The 22,031-nt window shown below is 43.9% G+C and overlaps 1 protein-coding gene across 17 annotated transcripts in view; it reads left to right on the top strand.

Annotated features, from left to right (window-relative positions):
• Positions 1–22,031, top strand: part of LOC118099626 (neurexin-3b) — a 280,728-nt gene that overhangs the window by 193,565 nt on the left and 65,132 nt on the right. For all 17 annotated transcript variants that reach the window (XR_004694317.2, XR_004694316.2, XM_035144315.2 and 14 more), the window contains one exon: positions 17,254–17,435. Coding sequence is in view for 15 of the 17 variants with exons in the window: in XM_035144315.2 (XP_035000206.1) it covers positions 17,254–17,435 (182 nt within the window). In the remaining 2 variants the exon portion in view is untranslated. The remainder of the gene's footprint in view (positions 1–17,253; positions 17,436–22,031) is intronic.

Below are 22,031 nucleotides of genomic sequence, written 5' to 3'. Positions count from 1 at the left end.
GGCGTTAAAGGTCAGGGACGGGGAGATGGCTCTAGCACAAAGACATAATTGGCTAGGCAGAGAGCCAGTTCAACACACACACACACACACACACACACACACACACACACACACACACACACACGCACACACACACACGCACACGCACACGCGCACACGCACACGCACACGCACACGCACACGCACACACATACTGTAGAGGTAGAGGATAGTGGCCCGTGTGGATAGAGGGAGAATTGGAGCCTACTGAGGGAATTGGAGCCACTGGAGAAAAATGTGTAAAAGTCTTGACAAAGATTGTTTGGCTCTTTATATGTCACCCGTGTTTTTTACTCCTCTGTAAAACCTGGAGATCCCGACTGCAAGCCATTTGGTATAACTTTTTTTTTTTTTTGTCGCTGTTGTCACACACACATACACACACACACACACACAGCCCTCCCTTCAGCACTCTCTGTTGCTTTTCATATCCAGATATTTTTGAGGTTCCTCTCTATGCAATATCTCACTGTCGTCATCCAAACTTTAATGCAGTTGACTCTCTTCTCCCTTTCTCTTTTTCCCCTCTCGCTCCTCCGCTTCCCTGGAGTGGCTGCAGACATCCAGAAAGTTACAGTTCCAACAGAATACCAATGCCCTTCTCAAATGGTGCAATAACCAACCAGCAAAACCCAAATATGCAGAGTGCGTACACTTTGAGACAGAATCAAAAGAGTACTCCAAAAAGGGGGTAATTCATCACTTATGGAGTTATTCTTTTTATACCTTACACATTTGTTTTATCGAAGACTTGCAGGAACGTGCCGCTTCTGGGAATGCTTAGCTTTAGCGGGGCTCATTTGCATTAACAATTAGTGGTAATCAAAGCTGGACCAGGAGCTATGCAACCAAAGCCATGACTACCACTGCCACCAATTCATTCCTGTTGCAGGTGTGTTGTCAAGTAATGGCTTTCGTAGCCTCAGGGACATGGACATACCTTTACATCTCTCCTTTACAAGTACACTCATATGCCCTCAGAGGAAGACACTCGACTAAAGCCCCCCACCACCTAATTCACGATCATGTCATGCATAATGAAGATCGCCTCGATGCTGCAGCGAAGAGGAAAGGAGGAGACTGAGATTAGGGTTAAGGGCACTGCATTTGATGCCTATCATCAAACAGAATTAAAATCTTGTAATAGAGGTAAAAAGCACCCTTGGGCAGTAAAGAGTAGGAGTGGTTGGGTTGAAGGCAATGCAAAAGAAGTGAGTGTGCTCAGGGTATATAGTGGGAGACAGGCTTTGCTTTGAGGGGGGGTGGGGAGGTTGGCCCAATCAAACTATCCACAGGCATTGATTCAATGTGACTGCTGTAAGTGGTTGTAAGTGAGGAAATAGTCAAACTCTCATTGGTCAGGACATTTGGAGATCGCTCTCTTAGGCTTGCACAAGGGTGCATTAGCCGGCCCTTCCTTCTTCCTAGTGTGGTGTTGTGTGGAGAACAGCGCGGGCGTCACGTACTGATCTTTTTTTCCTCCAAGTCTGACAACTCTCCATTCATTGTGCAGCATTCGATCAACCGCTGAGAGTTTTAATTGGTCCATTCGGATGATTCACTGATCTCAGTGCAACAAACAATTTGATGTTTTTGTTGAGAAATCGTCCATTACACAGACTGAACAAAGATGAAATTGACAACGTCTCCTCTCCTTTCATGTCTCCATTCTGTCCCGTCCTCTGTCAGATGCGTCTTCTCCTGGTGAGACTGAGAGAGATGAGAAAGACATATAGACAAAGAATTCACAGTCATTCTCTGCTTGTCACCTTTCTTGTGGGAACTCTTTTTGCATCAGCGTAATGTTTTATTGATTTATTGGCACCGTGAGAATGGTCCATTTATCCCCATCTCAGAGAGAAGTATGAGTGTTGTTGATGCGTTCTGACTGAATAATCCTGGTATTAATCGAAGCCAAGGAGTGTCAAGATGAGGCGATCGGGCTGTTTGATGTCTAGTAAAAGTGGCGTCCGACTGAAGCTCTTTGTTACAGGGATTGCGATAAGGGCTTAGCCCAGAAGCTCTGATGCATCACACTGGGGCAGCCCCAGCAAAGAGTAAAATCATCATTTCGTAACCTCTGAACACGAGCTCTAAAGGATTACGGTGCTGCAAAGGAATTGTTTATGTCATTTGCAATATTAAATGATTCTTTTGGGGTTGGGTATAGCCACCTCTATGTGGCGCTGTGGTTGAGTATGAGTTAGATGTGGCATTTCAAGGAGCCTAAGTGAAATCTAATATGGCATTTGTTTAATTAAAACCAAGGCAGTGTTTTGGGGGCAGCAGATTAGTGCTTAAAAGATCCAATTAAAGTGTTTGGTGAGAGTGGAGCTCCGGAGCCTGTTGGGTTTCCTCTCAGATAAGTGAAATACCTTGCAGCCAAACCTGATGTGCAGATATAATGAGAAAGGACCCTTAGTGCTACCCAGGGCCAGTCATAACTAAGGTTCCTGCTGTTGACCCACCTCTGCCTGTCCTACCCTCCTTCCAACTCCAAAGAAACCAGACACACACTCTTGTTGTGCAACCTAATAGCACAATCAGCATGTCTCGGAGAGAAAGAGAAATATTTGGAAGCACTGCAGCGTCCCTCATTTTCGATGAAGCCTGATTACCATCATGTTCTGTGCAAAGATGCTGGAAAAACAAACTGAGATAAAGAGAGAGCAGAGTTTTCTTTGGAGTTTGTATGTTAGTCTAATCTCTCCCTCTTGTCTACGTCTTTTATTAGATTCTGAGGAGGCTCCAACAACCGCTGACTTGATGGGATAAAATGGGGATATTTAGCATTCAACTAATGTTTTTTTTGTACCATTAATACCGGCGCAAGTTACTTCCTGTGAGTAATAGTTCATTTTGGCCCATTTGTACATACAGACGCAGCTGGCCGGAATGATCAGGACAGTTAGTCATGGGAGGCCTGTGTGAGAATATTGCTGTGGGTAATGGGATGTGAGGTTTCATATATTCCCATTTTTCTGTGTTTTCCCCCCTGTCAGCCAGCCAGCCAGACAGTTTGTTTCCCAACACTACGCCTCTCACTCCTGCCGTCCTTAGTTACCATGCTAGAACCGCATATCTCGCTTCACACGCCACAATAGAGCACTCCGCACCGGCCATTAGTGAAGCAATCAGCATATTATAATGTAAATATTTGCCTGGGGCTCTTTTGAAGGATCCACGTCCAAGTGAATAAGTATGAGGGTCCCCAGATGAAATTGATACTTGCAGGCTGCATATGCAAACATGCACCTGTGTACATGCATGTGTATCTGTGCATAGACAAAGAGACACAGTGCTAAGCCAATGGCAGTCACCCACACAAGCCTTTCCTCTCTCTATCTCAAGTTTCTATTTTCAACAACTGTGCCCGGATAGAAATGCCATCAGTCTGAAGAACTTCTATTGTACTCGCTGGCAGGGTGCTTGTGGTGCACTTGATGGAACAAAATAAAAGTTTAAATCGATCAAGGTAATGTGAAATTTGACAGAGCAAAACGTTCTCCCCAAGACAGCTTTGAAGTTTTCACTTTGTTTCAATGTTTGACGTCAGGGTTGCTTGTTGAGCAGATGTATACATGCTCTCTTATGGCAGAAAGATGCCTTCCAGTCTTGTCTTTCATCCCAGCTTCACTTCCTTGACATCTCTTTCATTTAAAATTCCATTATTGTCATATCCTTGTTTTTTTATCAGAGTAAGTAATTCAATGTACTGAAATATTGAGAAGAGTGTTTTGCATCGTATCAGATCTGTGTTACAATAAATGCGGCATCTACTCCATTAAATCTGCTCATTGCCTCAAAGGCCTTATCTTGTCCCTTATTACTACCTCTATGGGGAAAAAAATGTTTAACAATAGCCTGTCCAAGTTGCCAGTTTACAGGGTGGGTAGTCTTACTACCATTATACTACTGTAGCTGTCCTGGAGACCTCTCTGGCCTTTATACTGTTGACCTGACCACACTACACATCTGAACTACACATTGCACACCTCAGGCTACTTTTATGCCTCTCAGCTCGTCATACCCATCACCTTTCACTGAGCCTCCCTGATAAAGCTTTTAGTCGAATGCAAAGATGGGACCAGGCAATAGCCAGGTTTTGCACCTGACATGCTTTGGTGATGTTGAAATGTGAACCAGAATTGCGGAGGTGTAGATTTAGAGAGAGATCTTAAGGAAATGTTTCTAATACTGTGTTCAAACATAGTACTGTTGGTTCCAGTAGGCACAAATGATGGACATGAAAGAGCTGCAGTGTATTTTTCGTACTTTTTTTTTTTTTATAGAAGTGAAAGGTTTGTATGCCGGTCACACTCTGTGTATTATTATTCTACACCAGCCCGCTGTGTTACTTCAAGGTGAACAGCCCTCTACTACTGTATATGTAGTATAGAACATATGTCCATAACATCAGACAGGAAGCTATTCCATTCAGTCACCCATATTGAAAAGAAATACAAAATATGTGGTGTACATCCATAAAGCTGGAGCATGACAGTTCAAAGGTATTAACTGTGCTCCTTGCATCGTTAGTGGGGCTATTAACGCCTCCCATGGCACAGTCAAACACATCCCTGTCAGTATTCCCACCTAAGGCCGCAGTAAAATGAAGACCAAACCTGATAGGCTGTGCGTGACTGTGACACCTGTTGGCTCAGCCTATAGGACAACATTGATGTTTTTCCTATGATGAAACGAGCTCATGTCTAGACTACACAATGGGCCCTGTCACCTTGCCTTTCTACTGCAACATATTTAAAGTGTATAGCTTACTGAGCATCGACAGTTTCTGTCTTTTTAGCAGGAATTGATTGTGTGCCTATAGGTAAGTCTCCGTATGACAGGAGTAGTAATATGTTTTAATGAGCTTGACTCCCCAGGGCAGTGGAATAAATTTCTCAATTTGGCATCGGAGGGAAAATGTTCGAGAGCCCGCGCTTTGTGCCATTGTATTTTCCCAGGGCAAGGAGAGGCGGTGGGACCTGCTGAATGAAGACATGCCAAAATATATTTGAATGATGCAGGTTTCGGTGGCTGTTTTGTCAAAGGTAGCTCTGGGGTTCTGCTGGCTGAGGCTCTCTTTGTCTTTCCTGCGCAGTTGCTCATTTTCATGCGTTCCATATGAGCCAAGATGTGTACAAGCCTGGGCTGAGGGATTGAAGAAAGCTTTGTGTGTAGGTTTTGCCTACAGTCCCGGTCCCCGCTACCCATGCCACTGCAACAATTCCCCCATCCATTTGACTCACACAGAGTGGCAGATTTCTTTTGCCTTTCATGAGCTGTTGAAAGCCGCTGTCACTCGCTTTAAATTTCTCGTCAGTTCAACTAAGTACATCTTCAAAGAAAGCAACTGGGGGCCCACTGGTATGTGTGGGGTTGAGGTATATGAATGAAAGACAGAAGAAAGAAGGAGTGTAGAAGAAGAGAGAAACCCTTAGCTTAACTTGGCTTGGCTCTGTGTATACATCTACTTACTTCAATCAAAGTCTGCACTTATGATAAGAGGCATACACATGGGATGGATGGATGGAAGGAAGGAAGGAAGGCTGGCCGGACATCTCACACACATACATAAAGGAGTTTCTCAGCTTTAGGGTCATATCCTCAAGCGTGATCACCTACTAAGCCTACAGTATATGATCACAAGTGATATTGAAGTAAAATTTCACTGAAGTTACAGAAAGTGCAGGAAGACATCCAACTTAATTTCCCTCTATACATTTTGTTGTGTTAACATGCTCTAGGCAACTATCTTCTTCCTCAGGGCATGATGTGTATTTAATCAACTTTAAGCTGTTCTTGACAACGATTCAAATAACAACTTAATAACTATTGAGAATGGCTTCATAAGAGCTTTTTTTAACACGCAATTGGGATCACAGGCCAGCAAGGTTAAGAAAACTTGTCAGGATATTTTGGAGCACTCAAAATTGCAAGCGCAGGTCTTCAAGCCCTTGAACATCCACTTACTTTCAATAGCAAGCACAGCCACATGCTCACACACACCACATCACAACAGCAGTAATAACAACATGGAGAGCTTTTTGGCCTGGCCTTTAATTAGGCCGACACTAAGACACACTGAGAGGCCAGCATGTTCCATCCCACTGCCCTTTAAACTCCCCTGGGTCCTCTCAACCTCACCCCAGGAAAATTCAGCTAAGCCTCAGTCGCTGATCAGCATACACATCTGCCCGCGCTTCCACACAAACTCACTTCACATTGTCAGGCTCACATGCACGTGCAGATGTGCGCAGTCTCCTCAAACGCATCCTTACTTGTGTCTTTGTCTTGTCCTCAGTGGGACTGGCATGCACCCTCCCGCCTATCGCCAATCCATATCTCCTTAAGGATTCTGTTAATTACAGCTTTCAAGAAGCACCCTTTACCCCATGTCTTTCCCTTCCATCCCCTTCTCATCGATCGCGGCTCTTCTTGTTTACTTGTAGATAGGCTGTGTGGCAGCGGCCTTTAAAGCATATAGCTCCACCCCTCCCCTCCCCTCCTCTCCCAAACCCATTCTCTTCCTTTTGATAAAGGATTGGAAACAGATATCAGAGGAGGTGGTGCAGGGCCGACCTCTTCATGGTTTTGTGGCTAAATCACTGAAAGGAGATGGATTGTGTCTCTGCCGCCACCAGATTTTCCTCCCCATGGCTTGACTCACTGCTGTTTTGTCTTGGGCTCAATGTCCTTGGAGCAGGGATAGAACTAATGGCAAGACATGGTCAATGTAGCTGGTCAATGGGTGGAGGTAGAGGTAGAGGAATCAGGAGGAGAAGAATGTAGAGGAGAGAGTGGAGGTGAATTGAGGAAAGGGGAGGGCGTTAATTATAAAGTAGACACATTCAATAAAGGACTGGAGTCAAACCCCCTTCCGCGGGGAATTGGAAAACAGCAACTACAGAGTACCATTCCAATATTGGATCCCAGAAGCAGTGATAAAGACTGTCTGAGTCAGAGTGCGCAAAGACCAAGAGAAGAAGTAAAAGAAAGAAATTGCTGTGCATGTGTGCTAAAACAGCATTTATTCTTACGTACAGACGGTTGAGAAACTAAAGAAAAAACATAAAGTGTATAACATCACATGCATAGCCGAGATACTATACCTCAAAGCACAAAAGAGATACTTTGGTGAGCGCTGTCAAATGCCTCAATCCAAAACCTCCCATTGTTCTGCAGTTGGGTTCACATTTGGATTCATTAAATCCCCCATACCGTTTTTATCTTACGCGTCACCAATCCGTCTATTATACTTAACATTACCCAACTTAAGCAACATCTTGAAAGAATATATCCGACTAAAAGTACTTATTGTTAACATATCACAGACCTTTATATATGAATCTGGGCCCTCCTGTTGCATGAAATAATACCACAGGAAACACCACCGAGGTCAGCGAGACACTCGGGTGTGCACGCATGTGAGGCCCCACAGAGAGATTTACATGGTGAAATACCATTATCATGAATTGATTGCGTCCACAGTGTGCACTTTACTGTGGACCCTTTTGTACCGCACAGGTTGCAATGCACGTCAGACTGAGATAAGAGCTACTTGTCAAAACCAATCACTTCATCAAGGTTGCCATTGATGGCATTTCTCGGCTTAAGATTTGCAGGGAAAACATGGCCACAGTGAGTGCCGCATTAAATGTTGCTGTGGAAATGAAGAACAATGAAGTCCTTGGCTCCGAGGGAGGTGTCTGAGGAAACTTCTGAAAAGTACAAATTTGTTTTCCCCGTCTCACTCTGTGTCTGTTTTTTTGTCCCTGTTTGTGTGCGATGGAGAATGCACAGAAGACAGAAGGTGTGGGAGGCGCATTGCATTGCACATTCAAGTATTTCTGTTCATCATTACTGTGGCGGTACTGGGTGTGAGATAATCAGTGAGATGTAAAGGTGTTTGATGTAGGTAGGGTCGGAGGCGATATCAGGTTTGCCACAGACAGAGGCGGCTGGGATGTGGGGTTGCTATGCCAACCGCAGGTGCAGCTGGTCTAGCTTTAGAAAAGACAATGATGCCGTGTTTCAGCGGGCAATCATCAAATTCAGACAAAAGGAGGATGCCGAGCGAACAAAAAAAGGTTATTGGGCATTTTTATTCACAGTTAGATTTTTGTCTCAAAGAGACAGATCTGAAATGTCAGCTTGCTTACATTGTTTGTTTTCCCCCTGCAAAAGAGCCATCAATTTCATTTTAGGTTCAAGTACTTTTATTTGATTTTGTCGATATCAAAGGGAAGATTAGCCCTGCTCTTCACGAGAAGTTTAATCCTTTTAGTGTCCGTCCATTCGGCTCTCAAATCCATATTCTTCAAAGGCAGGTGGACATCTGAGACGTATATTCTCAAGTTGTTTTATATATAGGCTTTATGATTAAAATACACAGCCTGCACATCAGAAGAAAGGATTTGAATGGATTTGACAGGGCTGACGTGGGCAGCGCTTGCAGCACTTGGTTTGCAGTTGTCTGCCTCTGCAAATTGCAATTATTGTTTGTGCTGGGAGCCAGTGTACTATGCAGAGGGGCCACCTTTCTTATCACATCCCAACACTTCCAGACTTTATGCTGAAGCCAGCTGAGGAGGAGGGAGGCGAAGGAGTTATGTGCTTGAAATTAACACCGGCTGCCGTCCATCCAGCAAACACGGAGCTGGTTGCTCGCTGTGGCAAAGGTGGCAGCCAGTTTGACAGATAGTCAATCAGTCCTGACTTATTACCTTCTGTACACAGCTAGTCGGAGGCAAACAAACAGAGCTAGCGAAATCCATTTGCTGCCGAGGTTTGTTGACATCATGTGAAAAATAGCTGCAACATGTTGTGCACACAGTGTTTTTATCACGAAAAAAACATCTGTACGCTACACGATGGCGAACAGGCAGAGTAGTTTTAGAATAAAAGTAAAGTCTTAGTAAATAATGTTACATAGGGGCGATCCAATAATCTACGTCGACTCCCGCCTGGCCAGACCATTTACTGCATTCCCCTTTACCACATTTCCTGTCTACATTCACTTTCACTATCTATAAAAGGTTAAACAAAAACCTCTTACATAAATACTATAACCTCCCACACGGCCACAAGATACTGTCATTGAAAAGAGGATCTCATTTTAGTTCTACAAAATATTAAAAGTGTCCTGTGGAGTTTTCTTGTAGAGAAGTTTTTACCTCACCACACAAACCTCCCTCTAAAACATGTGCAAACCTTTTTGAATATGTGGCACAGGTGGCTCAACATAGTGCAACTGCCTAATGTCAATGAGCAGAATAATACTATACCAGCAGCAGGAATCCGTCTTGTGTGGCCTTGCTCTCTAAAAACAGAAACGTTAATGCAATCCAAGGGCACGTCCACACATATGTTGTGACCGTGCCTGAACTCCACGGGGTATTTTTCTTTTAAAACGTCTTGTACTGTGCAAGAATCTGAAGGTCATGTGACTTTGCACATAATCCACATGTTGAAATCCTGTTATCACCGCGTCGTGTTGTGACAGACAATGCACGCGCAATTTCCGAAATGCAGTGTTTGTATAAACTTTTTTCCCTTTTCTCCTTGCACCAAAACAGGCAAGTTTGTACAAAGTTCAGAATGGGTAAATGTGTCCAACTGGGGTTTGAGTCATAAAGGCCTTGGGATAAGATCAGTGGCTGAGGTTGCAGTGTTGTATTTGTGTATGAGAGCCTTTCAGATATTGCAGAGAGAAGGGGGAGGGGGCAGACAGAGACAGACTGGGAGAGAGGAGTTGTGGGCTCTCCGTGAAGACTTGGCAAAGGCAGACAGGCATCGCTATCCTCTAGGGAAGATTCAATTATAAATGATGCTTCCACTCTGAGCCATCTTGGAATCCCTTATTCTTTAGGAGATCTTCTTCACCTAATCCTCAGCAGGGTTTGGTGTGGCCTGCGTCTGAAGTGATATGCCTCACACACAGTGTGTCATGCATTATGAATGATGGGAAGGAGACACTCATGTCCTAATTTTGTTGAAAGCACAGTGAACATCAACACTAGAATGCTAATTTCCGCCATAGAAAGATCTGCACACCTTTAGTGTGGCAGTGCTGCAGGTGATTATTTGAACAACCTGTGTGTTTACACCATCCCAAACTGATGTTGTTCCACCTTTGCTGCCCATCTTTGCTCTGTCTCTTTTACCCAACACCTCTCCGCGACTCACCCCCTTCCCTTTCATCTCTCCACAACGTCTCTCTCCTCTTTCAAAAGATTCTGCTGGTGGCAGCGTGCAGCATTAAAGTCAGCAGACAGGTCTTCTTTGTAGCCTAGAGTGTTGCGTCGATCTCAGCTGCAACCTCTCTCTCTCTCCCCCTTACTTCCCCTAGTCTCTGAAACCCTCCTCAGACGCCCTCCCCTCAGTCGTCACCCTCTTCCCTTTCCAACCAGAGAGAATAGGAGCTGACATCTCCAGAGAACCGAGAAAAAAAAAATCATTTAAAGCTCTTCCTCCCTGTCCGCTCGTCGCTACAACAGAGACGAGTGCCAGTAATGCAGCAGGAAGGGGGGAGGAAGAAAGAAGGGGGGATGAGAGAAGGCGTGAGGGTGAGACTGGCTATCCGACTTTCGCAGTAATGAGGAGGGAGTTGTTATGGATCACCTTCTGTGTGTGTGTGTGTGTGTGTGTGTGTGTGTGTGTGTGTGTGTGTGTGTGTGTGTGTGTGTGTGTGTGCGTGTGTGCGTGTGTGTCTTGGTATTTCCACATCAGTGTTCTCATTTGCACTCACACACATTTGTGCCTTTGCAGAGTTACATGACTCCTTCATCAATGGGTGTCTGTGAGTCAATCTTCGTAGCTCTCTAGCAATCGGAGGGTGATCTGACATACTGTAGCTGTGAGTAAGGAAAGAATTTCACAAAGTATTTTCCTGTCACTCTGAGAAGGGGAGGGTGGCAGTGCGGACTCTGTGCCACTTGACTCTCCGTAGCGGTTTTCAGACAAAGAACTCCAGAGAACTTCCATACGATTGGGTCTCAAACATGAACATCACAGCTGGAGACTGTTCACAACGACTATAAAATCTCAGGCGTGTTCAGGTGAGGGGTGCCACAGCATGCAGGAGGCAGGACATAACATATAAATAACGCAGCTGAGATCACATGTTTTTTTGTTTTTGCACATCAACAGCGATGTTGTCCCCTTATCACCAAAAGCTATTTAATGTCGTTGTCTTTCCAAGTTGATGTCGGTGTTTTCTACCTCAGTTTTGCATCTGTCACATTAGAACATCAATGTGCCCACTCGCCAGATAATCTCCCGCTGTTTTCCCTGCACATGCATACCCCAAACCAACCAAACTCAGAACCAAAGCAGTATTTTTCTTGCTAATTATATTGCTGTTTTGGACTGTAAAAAAAAGTAATTTGAAGACATGACTTGTGTTCTGAGAAATTAAGTTAATTACCCTTTTCAGCCTCTTACAGGGACTACTACAGGCGGCACAACAGCACCTGCTCTTCCTGTACACTGGCACCGACAGTACTGATTCCAACAGCACTGTCAGCACTGAATCTCACTGCTGCAGGATGGCCTTAGCTTGTGTGGGCATTGTTGCCAGTATAGTGTTTGACTGCTCAATCCCAGTAAAGTGAAGCTGCTGCCCAGCAGCTCACACTTTATCCCGCTGGCTACAAGTGGTGATTTTCAGCCGATGCAGCAGCAACAACAGCAGCTTCGGCCTAACTTTGCTAGTGGGCTGTGCCTCATAAAGACAGGATATGATTCTGACAATGTAGAGTAATCCGTACAATCCTCCATAGGCACTGTGGGAAATAACTTCCTCAGCCATAATTGCAGACTGCGTCGTTTGATTGCCCGGGCAGTTGCTCCTTTCAATTTCCTACACGTGAATTATCCTCGAGTAAAAATACCTGACACATACAATGTTTAATTAGGCTGAAAACATGACATTTCAAATAACAGTCTTGCGTAGGGCAAATCTCGGTGAAAAACCATAAACAAACTCGCGTCTCGATCCCAATTATGTATGTATTTTGCAGTCTGTGTCTGACCATATGCTGTCTGAAAACAGCCGCCCACTTTTCAACACATACACTCAGTCCATTTTCTTTCTTGTTTCTATTTTTCCTGTTGTGTGAATCCAGTAGTAATGCTACCACTTATTATAGCATAGAAAGAGCCGTGTAAATCATTCAAGGCTGGTTGTTTTCTTAACATAGCCATTCTTCACCACGCGCTGCCTTTCATAAATCACATTCTGCATTTTATTCAGTGTCGCTGATGAAAGATGGGACACTTGGCTACCGTTGTGGTGACAGTGTGGAGATGCCGCATTCTGAGCGTATTTGCTGTCGAGAAAAAAAACATTACAAGTCCACATGTGCCCACACAGACATCTATAGTATTTTAGCCATTCGCTGTAAACTTGCTTCTGGCAACTGATTGAGGATAGAGAAAGGGAGAGGCTGAGAGAGGGAGCGTTCAATCATCTGCCTCATCCCTCATCCCATCCCAGAGGGGAAAGGCAACAGTTGGAAATATGAATTATGAAATGATAAGAGGTTGTAAAATGGAGATAAATCCTGGTGATTACACAGCTCAGTATCTCACAATTCGATTCCTCCGCCGATGATTCTTTATTGTAGTTGTGTGAAGGACAGCAGGCCTAATAATTCCCCATGTATGAAGCACGGCGAGGGAAAGCACTGTGATGATAGAGTTCTTTTGAACGTGATTGAGGAGGCAATTACATTTTGCATCTCACTTTCAGGATTTTGTTTTAATGCTCCTCTTTCTTTTTCCTCATTCTCCGATGGCAGAAAATCGACCACATCAAACCGTGTTTGTCTTCTTTTTCCAACCCCTGGGGTGCCAGCGCTGCAGAAAGCCCAAGAGATAACAAGGGGAAAGACATAAAAGCACATAAACAACACACACACACTCACAGGCGCGCACACACACACACATGCACACACAGCAAGGAGAAAGGAGTGTGAGGGTGTGTGCTTGTGGATGTGCCTGCAAAAGTTCAGTGTCATTCATGTCTATGCAGATGATTGTGAGTTAAAGTTGAGTTTACCCGCTGCAGTCGTGGGTTGCTGGTAGTGTCCCCTTTTTGTTTCTTTGTTGCTGAGATACACACATGCACACAGATCTTGACCACCACCTCCACCACAGAGAGGACCAGTCTTTTGCTGGAGGTCTTCTACCAGCCGCCTCTAAACAGAGGGTGTTATCACAGCGTGGTGTGAAGCCTGAATACAACCAATTACCCAGTTATGACAGACGCACGCCATGGCAGCTGCTCTGCTCGTTTTTGCTCCTTTATAGATAGCGTTGTGGCCTGGCATGGTATGCTATGTGTACGTGGAGGATATAGAGGGAGGAGAGTGTGCACAAGTACAAGGTTTTCCTTTATGTTTCTTGAATCTCCATTTACAGACAGTCGCCTGATGGGCAAAATGCGATCCGCCGAGTTTTTCCCCCCTGCTGGTTAGGCGGATTGAAACCAGTGACCTTCCATCGCTTCTGTCCGTGTGTGGAAATGCTGTTTCCGCCTTTTTTCCCCTACCTGTCTTTTCAATAGTTGTGTAATGTCACGTGGGGGCCTGAAGGACAGGACATGGTTCTGTTCTGCAGACAGGTGTCCTGACCTTCTGTCTGCTCTCCCACGCCTCAGGGGACCTCTGTGAAATAGAGGCCAAGGCTTTGACCGAGACTCTCATCTACAGTTTGTCTCTAAATGGAGGCACACTGCAGATTGCAATGAATCAAAACACTGGGGGGGGAAATGTGGTAGTACAATCCCTTTTGTTTCGGAGAATTCTAAGTCTTATTTGTAGTTTTTTTTTATTTTATTTTAACTATCAAAGAATAATAAAAGGAAAACCAGTGATGGTCATTCTTCTCCTCAGAGGGCTTCCAATCTCCCTTCACTCACAAATCAATGGAGCACCCAAATGCTACAATTAGATTTCAAATGGCCTCCCTCCAGTACCCACTGGCCATGGCAAGATTGCATTATTCAAAGATGGAGATGAAAGTCCCCTCTGATCCACCAAAATAACATCTTGTGCAGTGATCTGTTTGTAGATTTGATTCCTTTGATGATATATCCCCTGCAGTTGGCGTTTCACCAGGTCCGCATAGCTGTAAACGCTGCGTGTGCGTTGAGCCGATTATTCCCCCCCATTTACCGCCGTTATAGGCTTCAACCTTGAGAGCAACAATGCCACTAAAATGTGAGCACCCGGGTTTTAAAGAACAACAAGAATGACCATGGGGACAGATGAAATGTTTGCAGTAATTACAAGAGAAGAGAGAAAGGGACATGTGCATGGTTACAAAACAGAGCAAACTTTGAAGAGGACGTTCACAGCCTTTTACCAAGAAGCAAAGAACCAATTGCGCTGCTTTTTACCTTTGTGCTTTAATGTGTTTTGCAGGATCAAAGTCTGTATTGCTCCGTTACCAAGCAAATCAAGGCGAAAGAAAAGGTGTACAAGCCCATCACTGTGGTTACAGAGATCCCTTTTAATAGGGTGTCCCGTTAATGCACCAAGTTACTTTGCAGGCAGTGACATCCTTTTTTGTTGCACTCCTGCACTTTTAATTAGATGCCAATTTTAAAAGCTTTTTGCCAAAGCACTAATGTGATGTATTTGTGCTAATGTAGATGACACATTGCTGCAAAACACTGACAGCACGAGGTACATGTTGATTTTTTTTACATTTTGATAAAGTAGAAAACGTTTTATTCCCCATTTCGGCATTCTGCTTTCGGTGTGGCTATTTTTTTAATAGTGGTTAAAAAACCTTGAGAAGATTATTGTTTATTAACAGTTTTGGGGCTGGGTGATCGCCCCAGGAGGTGTCAAATGAAGTAATTGGGAATGTGCCTGCTAAATAATGCTAGGAATGTAATTTCATGTAATTTGTCTCCTTGCGAAATGGCTGAAATTCAATTGTTTACAAGGACACTCGAGTGAAAAAGCTCCGTCACCTGGAGAAGAGGCAGTGTTATGTAAATTAAATCTTCAGATGAGCATCAGAAATGATGCCAGACAGCTTATGAGTTGGTATGCAGTGGACTCTCTCTGAGTGCAAATATAGCCGGTGCAGTCTGGGCCCAGCAGGTTGTTAGGGAAATGTGCTACATCTCGGGTTCTCTGTCTACTCTGTGCTTGACTTGTGCAGATAATCACCCACTTGTGTGATTGTATGTGAGAAGCCATCATCTCCTTAGTGTTTGTGTCTATGCACACGTGTTTGCACACTTTCATATAGTTGATTATGACAATGTGTGCTTGTGCCTTTGTCAATCCGCTATGTGCGTGTGTGTGCGTGTGTGTGTGCGTGTGGTTGTGTGTGTGTGGCTTCCTGAGTGTTTCATTCCGAACATTGCTTTCTTGAAATACTAAGCAAATCTCCTCAATGTGATAATTGGCTCCCCAGGGTGGTTGTGTCTTTGCTGCTCATCATCGTCATCTCCTCCAGAAAGAAAGAAAAAAAGTGTGTATGTGTGTTGGATGCGATAGGCGAAGGTTGCTCGTTTGCTGGAGAAACTGATCCCAAGTCTGCCTGAACTGTTTTGGCAAGGAGAAATGTTGAGGCGATGAGACAGCCGGGGCCAGATCCGCTGCAACCTGGCTGCAGGCTATCTGCTGCTAGGGCATCAGGGTTTTCAGACAGACGTAATGCCAAGGAGGAAATGAGCTATTTGAGGCAGGTGATAACGAGATCCAAACACCATCTTTAGTCGTTGCAATGTCATTGAGAGCAATGAAGATATTTTATTTTGTTTGTTTTTAGAGAGCATAAAAGAGCTGTCTGTGATTAAACCAGCCATGTTTGGTTATTAGTTATAAAAAGTGAAGCCTTTTTTTTTTGAGGCTCGGGATGCAGATAATTTTTTATGCCACACAGACGACCTTCGCCGGTGGTTTGCAAAGCCGACACCTGAGGAGTGTGAAATGCAGCCCCGTTCGTGTTGCTTGAAGGCAAATAGAGACACACTGGTCGATAGTCTCTCCCAGCGTCTTCCTCCCTCTCTTCCATATGTTCCTGCAGTCCCCAGGGTGTTATGAACCACAGAGCAGATTGTTGGCCACTTCATAGGGGAAACACTGAGACAGCTGGGCACCTATCACAAGGCCAAACAGATGTTCAGGTGACTTGGAGAGGAAGTGAATGGAAAATGTGCAAGAAAGGGATGGTGGAGGGGTGGTGGAGGTAGAAAAAAAAATGTATTAAAACATTGATGCAGAGACTTCATTAGCAATCCACTGTCAGCCAAATTCCTTCCACTCTCCTCAGGCCACAGGAGTCTGTTTCGTCTCCCATATTGATTCACCCACAAGTCTAATGCTTTTGATCTCTTGATTATCTTTGCCTATATGTGGTCAAGACGAATAAGCAGCTCAAGGATTCTACGCTTTTTTATCCTGACGCACCTTGGGGAACATTTAGAAGTCAGAATTGAAGCTGACCCTAAAACCAAATTTTTCTGCCCCACGTGGTGATGAAAAAGCAAATCCACAAACAACTTCAACATATTCCGTGGCTCGGGGCCAATCCTGATCCAATCAGAGCTTCTAATCCGACACAAATCTGCATAGTGCGTTTTTTGTTAATAATAGAAACTTTCAGTCTGGTGAAATCTTTCCCAGGCAATACTGATGCCCTTTTTTCCCCCTACACTGCATTTGTCAAATTAAACCCCGACGAAAGTTCTTCGATTTTTTTTTTTTTCCACCCTCTTCTCTCCTTTCTTGTGCCAGCCTTTGTTCTTTGGTTGCAGGTCTCATATATAATACATGAGGATTGGGAGACTTATCCGGTTCTGGCCATAGTGGCTGTTATTCCCAGGGAAGGGGCTATATTTAAGAGCTGGATAAGTCATAGATGGCATCAGGGGAGCCACTGACTTCTACCCAAAAGGTGGCAGCGGCTGAATACCATTAAAAACCTAAAATAGAACTCAACACAATTACACTGGAGCAGTGGAGAGGTAGCTGTAAGGGACAGCAGACATTGCACCTAATAAAGGTAGCTTGTACTTAGTTTTGTCAGGAAGGTGGTTTGTGACAACACTGTGCTCCCTGGTGTCTAGTTAGACTGTTTTTGTATATCACCAATTGAATTTAACCTTATCTCTTTGTATCTGCTCGTGTTTTTCTTCGAAGAAATCTAATTTATTCCCTTTTTCTCCTACTTGTGTTCCCACAGCTGGCACCACCTACATCTTCGGTAAAGGAGGGGGTCTGATCACGTACACGTGGCCCAACAACGAGAGGCCGAGCACGCGGACGGACCGGCTGGCGGTGGGCTTCAGCTCCACCATCAAAGACGGGATCCTCGTGCGCATCGACAGCGCCCCGCGTCTGGGAGACTACATCATGCTCCACATCGTAAGTGGTGACTCTTAATTATTATTCAACAGCTTAATGTCGCCTGCCATTAAGAGGTCACTCATGCAATTAATCTGGGGCTAAACATCTGGTTCAATCTACTCATCACATTTACAGTAGTTTATACGTTCTATTAATCAGAGCTTGTTTGTCGCTGTCCATGAGTAATCATATGTTTCCAGCTTGGCCAAGATGATGACCACAAACAAAATAAACCTCACTCATCCCTTCAGGTTTACTTATTGCAGTCTTCTGGCCAAATGTTGCCCATCATGCTCAAACTGAATTATACAAATGGTGCAGATCTATTTTTTTTTTTTAAATTATAACCCCCGACTAGCCTCCCTGGCCTTCCTCTTCCAGACAAACCCTACTTCTCCACCACGTTCAAGCTGACTCCCAGCATGAATAATTGAATATGGCTCTCCATACATATGCAGCATATTCCCACATGTTGAAGAAACATGAGAGAAAGCGAGCGGGATCGGTGCCGGGATTTGGAATTCTCGGCCGGCTGACTGTGTATCCGATCCGAGCAGCGTCTTTAATCATTTCACTCGTGCAACCTTGTCTTGGACTTGTTTACATAAGCATTAAGTATTAACGTTATCATCAGCAGCAGCTAGATGAATGCAGCGTGTCAAATTCGCTGCTGCGGAGGCACGTAGAGGTGTTGGTGAGGGTGGCGGTGGTTGCGATGATGAGGAGGAGGAGCCACAGTTGCGAAAGCAGATTGAAAGTCTTTTTCTTCTTAAAGAGCTCAACTCCTCTCCTGAGCGTTGGCCATGTGGTGCAGAAATGCAGCCATCTGCTCTGCAAAGATGAGGGCCAACAGCAAGCAGTTTCTGAGCTGCCTTTACATTAAAGAGAGATAAAGTGAAGTAAGTGTGCGTGTGTGTGTTGGTGAGAGAAGGGAGTGGAGGAACGATGAAGATGTACAGTGGTGAGGGCGGCGTGTGGAGAAGCTTCCCTGCATGTTTCCAACCAACTGAGTAATTGCAGGAGCCTCTTAAGGAGAGGGGAAAAGAGATACATTTTTAATTCTGCTTTTTACATATCACAGCAAAGCTAGCCAAGCAGGATATCTCTTATAATTTGGCTGCGAGTCGTTGGGCGGTGAACGTCTTCATTCCTCCAGCCTCATGGCACTAATGAATTTATTAATAGACAAAAGCAACTGGAGATTTTTGCCAGTTTATTCAGACAAGCAGCATGCTCTGAACACAGTGTGGGGGTGGATTTTTCTTTATTTTTTAATTTATTTTTTAAATCTTCAGTTTTGTGCTGCATGGGTTACATTGCACTGTAAATATTACTAATAATTTATTGACAGCCAAGGGTTGACAAACAAAGTAGGTTTCATTTTATATTAACTACAATTACAGCCCTAAACTATAAAATGCTGCAAAAGTCATGGCACTGCAAGGCTCTCGTTTTTTTTCCTCCCACAATTACACTGTTGTTGACCAGAAACCCAATGAAAAAAAGCCTGGCTTTTTTGCCACAGGTAAAGAGTAAATAATTAATAAGACCTTGAGTAAATATTCAGCTGTGCGAGCAGTGGATTTGGTTACAACTTGAGGCAAATAAACCACTGCTCAGCCTCACTTTTTAAATATTGTTGTCGTTATCTGGATAAAACATCATCATTTGCCCCACATGAGACTTTCTTACTTAGCAGTTTGGGGAATACTTCCTGTGCATGTTTTGTACTAGAGAATAGGTTTTGTCTAATTGTCAATTTTGTTGCCGCTTCTAGTTCTCTGTGTGCAAATTAGCAGAGACTCCAGACTTCACTGAAATGTCATCACATAATAACTCCTAATGACACATGACTCTATATTTTGCATATAGTGATGGTATTTTGCATATAGGGATGAATCTGGAGGAAAAGGTTAAAGGAGTTACGCCTGTCGATTATTGATATACGTCTAACCAAAGGTCTTATCGGGCCCTTGGCCATTACCTTGGCCTTTGCAATTATTAGGTCGCTAAATAACTTCAGATATTTGTTGCGTAGAGAACACAGACAAAAACAGACGGAGGCGAGACCTAATTGCTGAACTCCCTCCACAGTCACTCTTTTGCATTCTTCATTATCTGCTCTCCTTCCTCTGTGTGATTAGCTTACGGCTTGTTTGGCAATCATGAATTAAAATGCTGATTGTGCTGTTTACATTTTAACTGCTAAGAACAACTGCATGCTTGGTTTGAAAACTGAGGGGCAATTTGAGGTAATGTGCGGAGGTGAGTGCGACATTTCGCTGTTGCTGGTATTTCATTTATGAATTCATTAGATCTCTGAATGCAGATTGAAAATCAGACAATGACGCTTGTCAGGTGACATCTTGTGTTTCTCGGTGCATGGGGGGGGGGGGCCAAGATACGGAGCTAGAGCTGTATGGAAAACAAATATCAAAGGCATTTTAGCAAATATCAAAGACGTGTCTATTACAGGTGACGTTATAGTTATAGAGATGAGTCAAACAGGGAAGGGGTCGTGGCAGTACCGCAGGGATTAGTAAAGTGTGTGTGTGTGCGTGTGTGTGTGTGTGTGTGTGTGTGTGTAAGCTCAAATCCATGACAGAAAAACTCTAAGCCGTGGGCTAGATGTGCCGGTCGTGACTCGCACAGTATCTTGCCAGGGACTCTATTTGACTGCAGGTGAAGATTACCCAAGATTATACACGCACACAGACACACACACACACATGCATGGGGAGAGAAAAATACTTTCGAATTTTATCTTTACTACATCGTTCAAGTAGATTTTTTTTCTCAAATACGATAACAAGAGCAGTTGCCACAAACAGACAAGGACAGGACAAATAATGATAAAAACACAAAGCAACTGTTTCAACGACTTATTACAGTGATAACTCAGCTGCTGGCGGTACATTTTTGTTAAAAGCTGAAGTTTCAAAACTGTCGTCTGGATATTAAAGGAGAAGCAGCGGTTGTTTACTTCTTTGAAGGCACAACCCTGTGCCTGGGATATCATTAATTTGAATCACTGGTAGCAGAGAGAATCTGAAGGTTAACAAGACAGATAGTATGGATACAGATGTATATACTGTATATACACAGCATAAGCCAATGTGTAAACTCAATCAATCAATTTAATGTTATTTATATAGCCTGTATTCACAAATCACAGTTTGCCTCATAGGGCTTAACAAGGTGCAACATCCTCTGTCCTTAAACGTCGACTAGAGTGAGGAAAAACCTCCAAACAAAATAACCTTAACAGGAGACTCTCCCAGGAAGGACAGGAGTGCAATAGATGTTGCGTATAGCAGAGCACATTAACAACATAACAGCATTTTAAACATTTAAGGGGAAAAGACAATCAGGCTTAATGGAGAGGTGTATCAATGTTTAAAGTATTTATACGAAAGAAAATGTCAGAGATTAAGAAAGGCAGCAAGAGCAGCAATGGCAATCGTAATGATAGAGTAATACCTACTCCTTGTATCCAGAAGGCCGGCTGTTCGATCCCGGTGTCCCCCATTCAGCGTGCCAAAGTGTCCAAGATATTGATGCCCAACCCCCACACATCATTACGTGTGATGGATGCACTGTATGAAGGTGTGTCTGAATGTGTCAACGTTAATCACTTTGAGTGGTCGTCAAAACGACAGAAGCGTTATATAAATAGAGACCATTTGCCATTGTATATCTAAACAATCATAATCTACGATCAGCTGGCGCCACGATCCAGGATGTAGCCGCAGCTACATCCTGGATCTGCAACGATAAAGCACAAGGACTTGGGGGAGTCAAGTCAGTGCTACAGTCCACTTTCTAAGAGGTGAAAGTCAGACTGTAGACAAGAAAGGAAGAAGACGTCCTGAGCTCTGTTTGATCAGATCACATCAGCATGCCTCAGCCACCAGACCCCAGCTTTTCTCCTCTGCATTGTTTGAACACGACAATACGGAGTGAGAGTAAATGAGGGGGAGCTCAGTTCACGGCTCCTGCGGCTCTCGGGCAAACTCGCTCGGAGTCAGGTGAAGCAGAAATTCACGAACGTTCTGTTTTCTATTTAAGAAAAAAAAAATCACAGTGAGAAACCTGACATGATAAAGACTCTGCAAGTATTGCAACACATTCTCTGTAACAGGTAACTCGAAAATGTGCTGCTCTCCACACAACGTCGTAACAATGAAAACTCCAGTTTCCAGACTGGCGATAAATATGACTTAAATAAAAAAATAAAATCAAAGCTTTTAAAGCCCGAGCTGCTGTTGTTTGAACTATAAAGCTGCTTTGTTGCTTTTAACATTTCAAGTGTAACAGGAATTGTTTGATTTTAATTTGGAGTTATGTAGAAAGCTGTTTAAAGGCATTCAATTTCACTCCTAAACCACATTAGCAGTCACATTTTTTATGGGTCACACTCGTGTTTTATAAGGAAATAAAAGCACACTTCTTGGTTGTAATGTTAACGGCCTCCATAAAACGTCTTCCGGCTGGACGGACAGATGCTCCAGATGTCTTATGTCTCGTGTCATCTCACCCGGCACATGTACAAAACACGTTTTCACACTCTCATCTCCGATCCCCGGAGATATCTCAAATCTTAGCTCTCTCGCC

This window comes from Hippoglossus stenolepis, chromosome 20 (assembly GCF_022539355.2).
Source record: "Hippoglossus stenolepis isolate QCI-W04-F060 chromosome 20, HSTE1.2, whole genome shotgun sequence".
Classification (NCBI taxonomy): domain Eukaryota; kingdom Metazoa; phylum Chordata; class Actinopteri; order Pleuronectiformes; family Pleuronectidae; genus Hippoglossus; species Hippoglossus stenolepis.
The sequence above is the reverse complement of the archived record's forward strand: the minus strand, read 5'-3'. Positions and strand labels throughout refer to the sequence as shown.